The sequence below is a fragment of the Monodelphis domestica genome, chromosome 3, assembly GCF_027887165.1.
Source record: "Monodelphis domestica isolate mMonDom1 chromosome 3, mMonDom1.pri, whole genome shotgun sequence".
Classification (NCBI taxonomy): Eukaryota; Metazoa; Chordata; class Mammalia; order Didelphimorphia; family Didelphidae; genus Monodelphis; species Monodelphis domestica.
In genome coordinates this window covers 390,007,955-390,019,658 of record NC_077229.1, presented here as the reverse complement: position 1 = coordinate 390,019,658, position 11,704 = coordinate 390,007,955, and the positions used below count along the sequence as shown (strand labels likewise).

Genomic DNA, 11,704 nt, shown 5'->3' with positions numbered 1-11,704 from the left:
TTTTATAGCTAATTCTGATAATTATTCTGACAAGTGGATAGTAAAACTCTTCACAGAAATCCAACTAAAAGATAACTCCCACAATAAGTCTTCCTATAATTTCTTTCTTTCTGCTATTATTTGGCACTCACAATGTCTAGTGCCTACCAATTTTTTTAAAACCAATAATAAAAATATATCTTTCATGTTATAGAAGCAGAATTCTATGTCTTCTGCTATTATTTACTGTCTAACTTGAAATTTTATCATTAGGAAGAAGAAACTAGAAGCCAAAGTGAAAAAGCTTGAAGGTAATTAGTGCTACTGTGATTTATGATGAAAAAGTGAATCATTTATATTTAGTGATGATATTTGACTGAATGATCCATGCAACTTAATTTTTCATGCTGTAGTAATAGATAACTGCATTAACAACTGTGTCAAAAAAGTATAAATACTCTACTTATCTCCATAATTACAAGAGAGTAGAATCTGATTCTAATGTGACAAGTCATTGAAATATTGTTACAGTCCAAATGATAAAAGCATTATAGTTTTACAATACTAGGCAACAGAAGAGTAATGGATTTATTTTAGAATTTTGAACAGGATAGGTCTCTCTGATACTTGAAGGGAATTGAAATCACAATTTATAAAAGATACCATTGTGATAAGTATGATGAGGAAGTTATACTAAAACCTGGATTTCCCCCCCTAAATATTTGTTAGAAAGAAAAATTGATATGTTGAATCAGAGATCAGCACCTTAAGTTCTGATCTTCATATATATATATCTATATATAATAAATGTATATATATATTCCTTTTTTTCTTTGTCTGGAAAAGAAAGAATAGTTTTTTGGTCTTTTACATTGAGAGGTATGGGAATGTGTGGAATGGAGTGGAATCAAGTAGAAGTCAAGACACTGATAGAACATGGAAGGACTTAGACAGGAAGGAACACTAGATAAAGAACTGAAATATTGGTATCTGAAAGACCTGAGTTCAAGTGTTGCCTTAGAGATTAATTAGGTCCCCTCCAGCTCTAAATCTATAATCTAATGATTTTCTTTTTTGGTATTTTTCATAATGTTTGCCTAAAGATGACCCTGAAATATATAACTCTCTCCAGAGTTCCAGCCTGGCTACCCAAAGTAACCTTTTGTATATTCATCCATTTATGTTTATCATCATACCACAGTTGCCTCATATTGCCCTATTTGGGATTTAAAATGAAGCATGTTCTGGATTAAGAGAAAAGTTTACCTTATAGCATTTAAGACCTGGCCTAGGTCTAGCCATAAACCTTTTAACTTAATTAAATTTGAACTCTTAGAATCCAAGTAATTACCTTAGGAATTATATAAACATTGTCAGTATAATGCATAGGTAGAAAATTCCTGTGTTCTGTGCTACTTTAATATCAGATTAAGGATATATGGTTTTTATTGAGGAAAAGGCTCTGTAGCTCACTTCTTGCTTCATTTACCGCTTTTTGTACAACTTGTACAAATGTAAAATTTTCCATTGAAGCGTAAGGGATAAGATGATTTTGTTCTGTATGAGCTGTTTCAATTGATTATTATGTTGTAGGATCACTTTTACTTATTCTTGTAAAAGAGGAAGTGGATGGGGGGGAACCAGAAAAATATCTTTGTCTGATGTAGAAGGCCCTGACCAATCTTTATTTTTCTGTAGATTTGATTTTTAATTCTATTGTGGTGCCATATCCTACATTCATTAATATCTTATTATAATCGGCATTGGTCAGACCATTACTAGGATATTCTATTCAATTTGGATCTTCATAGCTAAGGAAGACCATGGAGAACTACAGATAACCCAAAAAATGAATGAAGGCTTATTAGTAAAGATTTATTAGAAAGGTTTCAGAAATTGGGATATTTTAGTCCATGGAAAGGAAGGGCAAAAGAATGATAGTAACTGTTCCACTAATAACAGAAGCTCTTGATGTAGAGAGGCCTTCAGTTATTATGAGATCAGCATAAGTTGAAATAATTTAAAAATTATATAAAAAATCTTGCAAAATAATTTATTCAAGAGAGTTACTACACATAGGAATTTGACTCCAGAAGAATCCTGTAAGATTTCTCCATCCCTGAAGAGTCTTAAAAAACTGGATTTTTGTCTAGAATGATTTGCATATGTTCTTCCCTAGATGAGAATAGACCTCACCTGTCTCCAATTCTAAAGATCCTACTAAAATGTTGTAGGAAAGCTTTTTATTTTAATCTATTTTAAAATACCACAAATGAAAGGGGAAGAAGATATCATATATCCATATATATCTCAGGGATGTGATTAACCATAATAAAGTTGATGACTTTTTTCCCTCTTCCTATGTCTTTATTCATTAAATAAAGAGGCTGCAGTAAAACATACCGAAGACTTAAAGCAATTGAAAATTGAAAAGAAAACTCTTGAAAAAGAGCTCAAGAAGACCCAGGTAATAAATGATAATCTATAAAGTTTCAGGTTTAGAGGGGTTACATAGTATCCTTTGTAAATTTAAAAATATTACTATAAGAGAATGTTCTCATGAGAACTTTTACTTAAAGAAGCATTTCTTTAAGACTGACCGTCATATGACAATATAAAAACTAACTTGAAACTTGTACGTTCTGCCATATTAGATACTTAAAGTTGTTTATCCAATGAATTACCTACATCTTTATATATGTGATAACAGAATGCTGTAACAAAACTTTATTATCTAATAGGAAAAACTGGAGGAATTTCCTAAACAAAATAACAAGAAAGGTAAGTATTCATTTTGTAACTTTGTTTTTTCTTTTGACTTAGAATATACCTTGCATTATAAGATTATTCTTTTCTATGTTTTTAGTGTTGAAACATATGGGGACCCAGAGTTCCAGTAATGAGCCAATTGAAACCCTAGACAAGAGTGAGTAGCCTTTCAATTTTTTAAATTATATTTTATTTGATCATTTTTTTTTAACATAAGTCTAAAAGTATATGTACCTGTTATTTATAATAATGGTAACCAACATTTATATGGTGCTTGCTATGTGCCAGGCACTTTGCTCAGCACTTTACAAATTTTATTTGATTCTTATAAGAGCCCTTAAGAGGTAGATGCTATTATTATCTCCATTTTATAGATAAGGAAACTGAAGGAAACAGGTTAAGTGACATATTCAAGGCCATACAATTAGTATATGAGCTTGAATTTAGACCTAGCTCTCTATCCACTGAGCCACCTATCCACTCCTAGAAAATAAGTGCATTGAATTATTTGTTGCTATGAAGGAAAATCTTTATGTCATTGATAGTTGGGTAGGTAATGATGCTATCTCATTTGATCCATTTTAGGTATGAAAGTTCTCACTGGTAAGAATTGAATAGGATTTTATATTTGATGACCATGAGTCATAGGGAAGTAAATAGTATCATAAGCAGAAATAAAGAAGTCTTAAAGTGGGGACAAAATGTCTCGTTTTGGGAAAATTTATTTTTTGTGTCATATCCAGGAGATTTAGTAGGTAGTTGGAATAGGTCTAAAGCTTAGAAGAAGTGAGAAGAAGAGACAGTCTGCCAGTGGTCAAGCTGGGATTAGTCCCTGATCTCCTGACTTTTACAGTCTCTTGTTCTTTCTACTATTCTATCCTGCATCCCATTTGGAAGTCATTTGCATATGGATTATAGGATTAAAAAGGAACAGATTAAAAACAAGGACAAGAAAAATACTTGAGGAATGAATGTTTAGAAATCAGGAGAAGAGAAAGGAGTTTGCAGGGGAGATAAGAAATACTTTAAGAGGGAGGACAGAAATACACCAAGTACAGAAATCAATGATAGTAAAGGTCAGGGTGTCTGACATGGGCAGCAACCTCAGAAATTGTAAAATGGTTAAAGGAAGATGAAGACTGACAAAATGTCATTGGATTTGTCTGTAATATGGTCTTTAGGAACCTTCAAGAGCAGTTTCAGCAGAAGGGTAAGAATAGGAACCAAATAGAGTACAGTGTCTTGAGGAGAAATTCTTTAGGTGCAACTATATGATTCTTTGTTAGCTTTGCTGAATTGAGAGTTCCTCTACAGATATATTTTGGACTAGATAATCTCTGATCTCTTTCAAATCTGATTCTATGAGTTGGAAACATATTTCAAGATGTTTAGCTCTGCCAGAGTTGTGACCTTGAATAAGTCACTTAACTTTTCTGTTTCCTTAATTTGTAAGATGAAATTTATAATACCACCAGATAGAGTTGTTAGGATTTTAGTGGGAATTGTAGTTTACAATGTTAATATATAATATACAGTATAGTAATTATGATGCCTAATATTGTTGTTATTCACTTATTTGTATGGGTCCTAAAGAAATAGCTAAGAATTTTCCCAATAACTTTCCCAAGGAACTTTCTAGGTTCAAGAAACTTAGAAATAAGGATTACCTGCTGCTATTCATGCTTCTGAAAACCTACCTGTGGTTCTCCTCAGGCCATTTCCCAATGTGCTCTATAAGCTCTGACCTCCTTTGGCCCCATCTTTGCCAATTCTTGTAATTAAGATCTCTGTCTTTTTCAACTTCCTCTTTACTCAGATAGGGATTAAAGATCCTGGGGATATAATGCTTCTTCCTTTCTTAATAACTTTGGCTTTTCTACTCCCCAATCCTAAACCCTTAGCCTTCCCTATTCATCTGTTGGGAACTGTATAATTAGAAATCTTGTACCTTTGGACTCCATCTCCCAGAATTCTTTTTCATCTCCCAGCATCCCTTTCCCTTCTCCCACCACATTGCATGTTCATGTTTGTATATAAGTTTTTGTGACTCCCCCTCCCCACCCCCCCCATCCTTACCTTCCGTCTTGGAATCAGTACTATGTATTGAACCTAGGACCTCCCATTTGTAGGCCTGGCTCTCAATCCACTGAGCCCCCCAACCCCCCCTTTTTTTTTCCCATGTGCGTGGCTGGATGATTTAGTTTCCTTTTTCTTCAAGTTAATATTAATAAATCTTATTAAATATAGTACTTGGAGTATTTGGATATTAATTTTAAAAGAACTGAGTACCATTCACCATTTATTCGGTCTACTGCCAAGCCATGAGTTGAAGTCCACACACTACTTAGCCTCCCCTGACCACGTGAAAACCTTTTGTTAATTAACCCTGCTCAGATTTTGTCTATATGCCCAATCAGGTACTGAAACCTTTCCAAAACTTTGTTCTCCTTTTTTTTCCTTCCCTTCCTTCTTGAAACCAATACCTGGCCATGGCATGAATACTTCCAAGGACTCAGCCCTAGTCTTCCTTGTGCTAAGGAATGGGATGCCCTTCTCTTAATTCCCTTTTCTCCTATGAAATGTATATATTCTCCCCTTCCTTGAGTGAATTCTCTTTCTTCGTAAATTAAAAATAACTGTCTTCTCCATATTCATTCTCTTCTCTCACACACACTTCTGGTTGGACCACAGAACATGAGTGGTTGTATTCCTATTCCCAACTCTGTCCAAAGTCTCTCACCTAGTATTCTATCCTGTACCAGTAGCTCTAGCTCTCATAGCCAGAGTAGCTTTGTTAAGAGTATTACCATTTCCACCCAAGTAGAAAAATAAATGAATAATTTTGTATAATAAAGACATTCTAAAATATAAAATCCCTTCAAAAATAGGCAAAACATTACTGAATGGATAAAAAAAAATTTTCTAGAAAATATATTGGATTATAAAGACAGGGCTTGGACGTGTGATTTCTCTGAAATTAGAAACTCCCTTTAGTGCAGATTGACCTCTTCTATGTCACTTATAGTCTCAAAGGGTTGCCTAGAGCACCAAAAAGTCAAGGAACTTGCCCAAGGCTCATGGAGACAGTTTGGATCAGAGATGGAATTTGTACCCATTTTTTCTGACTTTTAAGGCTATCTCTAACTTGGATAAGTATATTAAAGGATACAAAAGCACTCTTGAGTTAAACATCCAACATGAAAAGATATGAAAGATTAAGGGGAAAGCAAAATGGCATCTAAATAAATATGAAGAATAAGACCAATTAGTAACTGAGCTGAAAAGGATGGATATTCTGAACAGGTACTAGTTTGAAAGACAAGGCAAGCAATGCAGACATTGAATTAATTGAGATTCCACATAATCCTGAAAAGAAATCTGGTTATCATTTAGCAAGCATTTATTGATACCATGCTTAACAGTGTGCTCATTTCTTCAGATACAAAGGGGAAAAAAATGAGACATATCATGTAGACTAAGAGGAACCTTGAAGGAAAGCAAGGATTCTAAGAGACTGAGTAGAAAAGGAGAGGATTCCAGCAATGAGAGATAGCCAGTGAGACTTGGGTGATAAATCATATTAGGCCATTATCACTGGACTCTAGGATGTCTGGAAGGAAATAGAAGATTTGAAAAATAAGAGTGGGTCGGGCCATGTTATGAAGAACTTTAATTGCCAAACTGAGAAGTTTATATTTGATCTCAAAATAATTGGGAGTCTCTAGAGTTTTTTGAATAGGGAGGTGTTGTGGTCAGACCTGTGCAAATTAGTTTTGTAGCCACATGCAGGATAAATGGAAGAGGGGAGAGACTTGAAATAGGAATAAATGAGGACCTGAACTAAGGTGATTGTTACATCCTTCCTCCTCTTCATAAATCAGACATCATGGTGGTGAAGCAGTATGTCACTAAATGAGGAATAAGGGTATATTTCTGTTGCAAACTCCTATTTAAAAAAAAAAAGTTTGTAGAGAAATTTTTTGGACCAAATACTGGTCCCATCTACTAAGACCTATAGCTAATTCTGCTCTCCTACCTCCAATTTCCATACCTTTGGAATTTGCACTAGGGTCCTAAGGTGAGGCCATGCCCAAGTCATAGCCACCCCTGGTGAATGTTACTTTCCCAAGAGCATTATGTTCTACCTCAGCTGGCCTAAAGTAGATTTCATTAAATGAAGAAAATTTAATGTGTTTTCATATTTTCCTTAGGAAAAATAAAACTGCTTTTGAAGGAGCTCTGGCTGTGCATTGACTCTACAAAAGAAAGGCTGCAGAATGAAGACAATGAAAATGTCCAAGGTGAAACAAGTTCTTTAAAGGAGTATCAGCAAAATAGTTTTTTCTTCATTATAGCATAATTAATGCTGTGTTCTTAGTAAATAATATATTTGACTTTTGGTTTGTCACAGCTTCCATCAATGATTGTTCAGAGACAACTGAAAAAAAAGCTATGGAGTACAAGAAAGGTGTGTATTTGGTATATTCTGTGGAATGACCATTTGACCAAATTTTGTCAGTTCAGTCAGCTAGGTGTTCACTGAAAATTTATACGTACTATTTATCTTGGACTTGCTGTGGTCAGACTCACCAAAGATAATCTAGAAGACAAGAATATCAGTGTTGTATAAAGGTAAAAATGATTGGAGTTTCCTCAGTCTAGATGTTAGGTTGGATGTGTTTGCCAAATTTTAAAGGAAATGATAACAGTTTAGAATGTTTTTACCCATTTACAAGTTTGTTTTATGCCTTTCTTAATTTGTATATTTAAACATTTGACCCCATGAATGAGGAATATGTTTGGAAAATATTTTGAGATATACGGAGATATTTCTAGAAGGACTGGTTTTGATATTTGCTAACACTTAAAAACTTCTTGATGAAAGGGAATTTTATTAATGATACTTCTGTGAGGTAGAAATGAAAACAAATATGGGTTTCTTATATTCCCATTATCCTTATATGTTCATTAGGCAAGAATGTCCATTCTGATTTCCTTTGATCAAAAGGTTTTCTCCCTTGTTTGATCATTGGCAGTCTGTAATTTAGTTTAAATTGAGGACAGAAAGGTTTTTTTTTTGATGTATGTTACAAAGCATTTGTATTGTCTAATTTACTATAAATTAGAGTATTGCAGTAAAGGTGGCTGCCGTGTTGGGTACAATTCCCTTGTTGGGTAGACAACTTTACAGAGAGAAAAATCATACCATAACCACACTCCTGAAACTATCTGTCCCACCCTATTTCATTGGTACAGGGAGTATGGATGAATTATCATGATAGGAACCTCTCAAACCAGTAGACACATGGATCAAATTATATGCCTTGAAGTTTAGTAGCTTCATCTTAATGTCTGAAAGATGATGAACTTAATTATTTGGATAATATTCAATTTCTGAGAGGTAATTGTGAAAAGTTTAATTTTTTACTATTTCCCCCCATTATGTCTTTAATGCTATTATTAGTCTATAGAATTATACTCTGAGAGTATAGGAAAACTGACTCAAAACTTGATATCCCTAAGTTTAATTTCAAATGTCTGTCCATAGAAAAGACTGCCAAAGAAAGTACAACATCTAGAAAATCTGTTGAAGATTGTGAATTGTTACCTTCGGTGCAGACCAATCACCTCAGACCTCCTGAAGTGAACACTTGCCTGACAAGCTTTTCTGTGCGGTTAGAGCAGGAGCTCCTTGCTGGATGTAGGCTCTCGGAGGAGGATTGCCCCATATCTGTCAGTGTACAAGACTGTAGTAATGACTCTGCTTTTCATGAAGATAGAAATCCTGAGGTTTTTGTGCCAAGCAGTGGGGAAGACGATAGTTCTGATTCCTCTGATCAGGAAAATCCAGAAGATAAACCACTCATGAAGGATCTGGAAGCCATCTTTGACCTCTTCAGACTCCCTCCACCTCTTCTGTCCCCAGTATCCACACCCCCACCAACACCATTAGGATGTCAGATGTCATCATCATCTCCACTTGCACCTGTAAGTTAGCTGTGATACAAATGATTTTTTTAAAATAATGCACCAGGCCCTGTTCTTTTTTAAAATATATTTTTATTTTGTTAAATATTCCACAGTTACATTTTAAATTAAAATTTTAAATTAAAAAATTTAACATTGCTTATTTTTTAACTTTGAGTTTTAAATTCTCTCCTTCCCCTCCTTGAGAAGGCAAGCAATTTGATATTGATTATACAAGTGATGTTATGTAAAATAATTATATTTAGCCATCTTGTAAAAGAAAGCACAGAAGAAAAAAAAACAACAAGAAAAATAAAGTTAAAAAATAGATGCTTCAGGCTTTATTCAGAGTTCATCAGGACTCTAGATGTGCATAGCATTTTTCATCATGGGTCCCTTGAAATTTGTCTTGGGTCATTGTCTTGATTAGAGTAGCTTAAGTATTCACAATTGATCATCCTTGATCATCCTTACAATAATGCTGTTACTGTGTATAATGCTCTCCTCATTCTGTTAATTTCACTTTACTTGAGTTTATAGGAATCTTCCCAGGTTTTTCTGAAACCATCCTGCTTATCACAAATGATTTCTAAAACTTTTGTGAAACTTATTTTAATGGAAATGATATTTCATAAATATCAGAGAAAACAATGATAGTTTTGTTAACAATTGTATGACTAGCATAAATACTTAAGATGTAGTTAGGAATCTTCTCTGATTTTTTTCCTTCAAATTTTTCCTTGAAAATTTAATAAACTAAAAACTCAAGAGTCTTATTGATACCAAACTTTGGTTTCCTTATAAATTTAAATGTTGGTGTATTTGTGAAATGACTAGCAATGATTTATTAGGTAGTTTTAATCAACTATATTTGACTGTTTAAACAAAAAAAAGTGGTAATGTCCTTGAAAGATTTATTAACTTTCGATTTATTGACTTTTTCATTTCCATTTGTTATGAAATTAACATAAATTTTGCAGTTGGCATTATTTTGTTGCCAGTATTCCCTGATTTTATTATTTACTTAAACTATTTGGGGAAAAAAACATCCTTTTTCACATTAATGTTCTGTCACATTTAATTTTCACAATACATATAAATTAGATACTCATGTTCTATTTGGAGGAATTAATAGCTGTCACAAAATCTCAGTATTGAATGAGACTAGGGAGGATGAAGTCTAAGCCAGCTTAATACTTTAAACAACTTAGTGGATAAATAATCATTTGTCTTGATCAGAAACTTATAGTAATGGGAAGCTTGCTTCTTGTTCTGAGGGAAGCCACCTTTTTAATGACTCTAAATGTTGTAAAGTTTATTTTGTTTTGTTTTTTAAAGATCAAATCAAAATCTGTTATTCTGATTACTTGCCAGTGATTCTGCCTTCCTAGATAAAGTGGAGGTGGCCAGAGCCATACACATGATATCAAAGAAAAAGAAACTGAATAGAACCAAATTTACATGTACTTGAGTTCCATTTTAGATACATTGCAATTATGAGGATATTAAAGGATTATAAATGGTTGGAGATAAAAATATCAATCATAGGGAAATTTTCTTATTACTCCTGAAAAAAAATTACATAGAAAGCATAAACTCACCAGTATTGATTTTATTACTGTTCTAAGAACTAGAGTTGGAGGGGGGCAAACATATATAACAGGTCATATGATGTCTGGGATGGATGTCTGAATGAGCTATGAAAGCATAATCTTTTCTAAGGCCAGCTATGTATATTAAACTAAGGGAAACTTATACTTAATTATAAGGACTACTTAGTTCTAGGGCAAAAGTTCCAAAGCTAAGTGAACTAATTCCACTTCCTTCCTCTTCTTTGCTTCTTCTCCCCCTCCAACCCTTCCAAGCACCTTTCTTCTCATGATTATTGGAGGTCTGAACAAGCAAATGTTCTTCCAGATACGGGAGAAGCACAGCATTATCAGAACACATGGAAAGATTCATTTTGGCAAACATTTTAATAACTTTTTTCCATAATCTCAAATTATCCTCCAGAAAAACTGAATTATTTCATTCTGCTTTCACATGCTTTCCCCCTGCAGTATGTGCCTATCTTCCCTTAGTCCTTCTAACATTTTCTGGGTTTTGCTTTTTCCCCCTATCTTGGTTAATTTGGTCAGGTGAAACCTAGAATGAGAAGGAATTATCAGAAGCCATCTACTGTAACTCCTTGAGGCCTTGAAGCCTCTTCAGTCTGAGGACTCTCAGCAGCAGCATTTATTTGCAAATCAACTTGTTAATTTAGTAAACACAATGTATACACATTACAATGATTCATTCAAAGTTACAAATTCTGTTTCCACAAAGATAAGTCAAAACTGTTGATATAAGACCTTCCTAAACTTCATGATCCTAAAAATGTGTTACAATAGACATAAGTGTTTCCTGGAAAATATGAGGGAGCATGGGCCTCACTGAGCATCCTCTGTAATGTATCTTATCTATAGTGTCCTTTTTCCTGTCTTGAAGGATGTGCTTTGTATAGATAACAAAAACTGCTTGCAACTTAGATTTGAGGAGCTGAGAATGTTCCTTTTTTGAGAGAGCTAAATTGAGCTTGTTTCCTACCCTGAGAATTTTGCTTCTAAACCCCAAATCAATTCTTTCATTGAAGGTTTCAGTACTTTATCAATCCTATGGATATATTATGATCATAAAAAGAAAATTGCCTTTGTAATTATATCCTGCTTTAACTGTCCCCTGACCACTGTCATCAGGATCAGCTTTAACCATATTTATAATCTCAGGATTTGTCAGTTCTGATATCTTCATCTAAACAATGAGAAAAATTAGCATTTTTTCCTTTTTTTAGTGAGCCTTAGGTAAAAATCAACTTTTTCTCCTCTCCCCCCCCAAAAAAAGCAATAAAAAAGTAACTTCTTTATAACATTAATGCTAGTTTTAGATATTCTGCTCAATATTATTGAAACTTCTCAGATTTATGATTTCTGTTGGAATATTTAAAAAATGC

At 33.7% G+C, this 11,704-nt stretch overlaps 1 protein-coding gene across 2 annotated transcripts in view; it reads left to right on the top strand.

The window, feature by feature from the left end:
- Positions 1 to 11,704, top strand: part of ICE1 (interactor of little elongation complex ELL subunit 1) — an 87,060-nt gene that overhangs the window by 32,328 nt on the left and 43,028 nt on the right. For both annotated transcript variants that reach the window (XM_056824316.1, XM_056824317.1), the window contains exons 7-13: positions 253 to 290; positions 2,364 to 2,446; positions 2,721 to 2,760; positions 2,846 to 2,905; positions 6,960 to 7,049; positions 7,160 to 7,216; positions 8,297 to 8,736. In XM_056824316.1, coding sequence (XP_056680294.1) covers positions 253 to 290; positions 2,364 to 2,446; positions 2,721 to 2,760; positions 2,846 to 2,905; positions 6,960 to 7,049; positions 7,160 to 7,216; positions 8,297 to 8,736 — 808 coding nt within the window. The remainder of the gene's footprint in view (positions 1 to 252; positions 291 to 2,363; positions 2,447 to 2,720; positions 2,761 to 2,845; positions 2,906 to 6,959; positions 7,050 to 7,159; positions 7,217 to 8,296; positions 8,737 to 11,704) is intronic.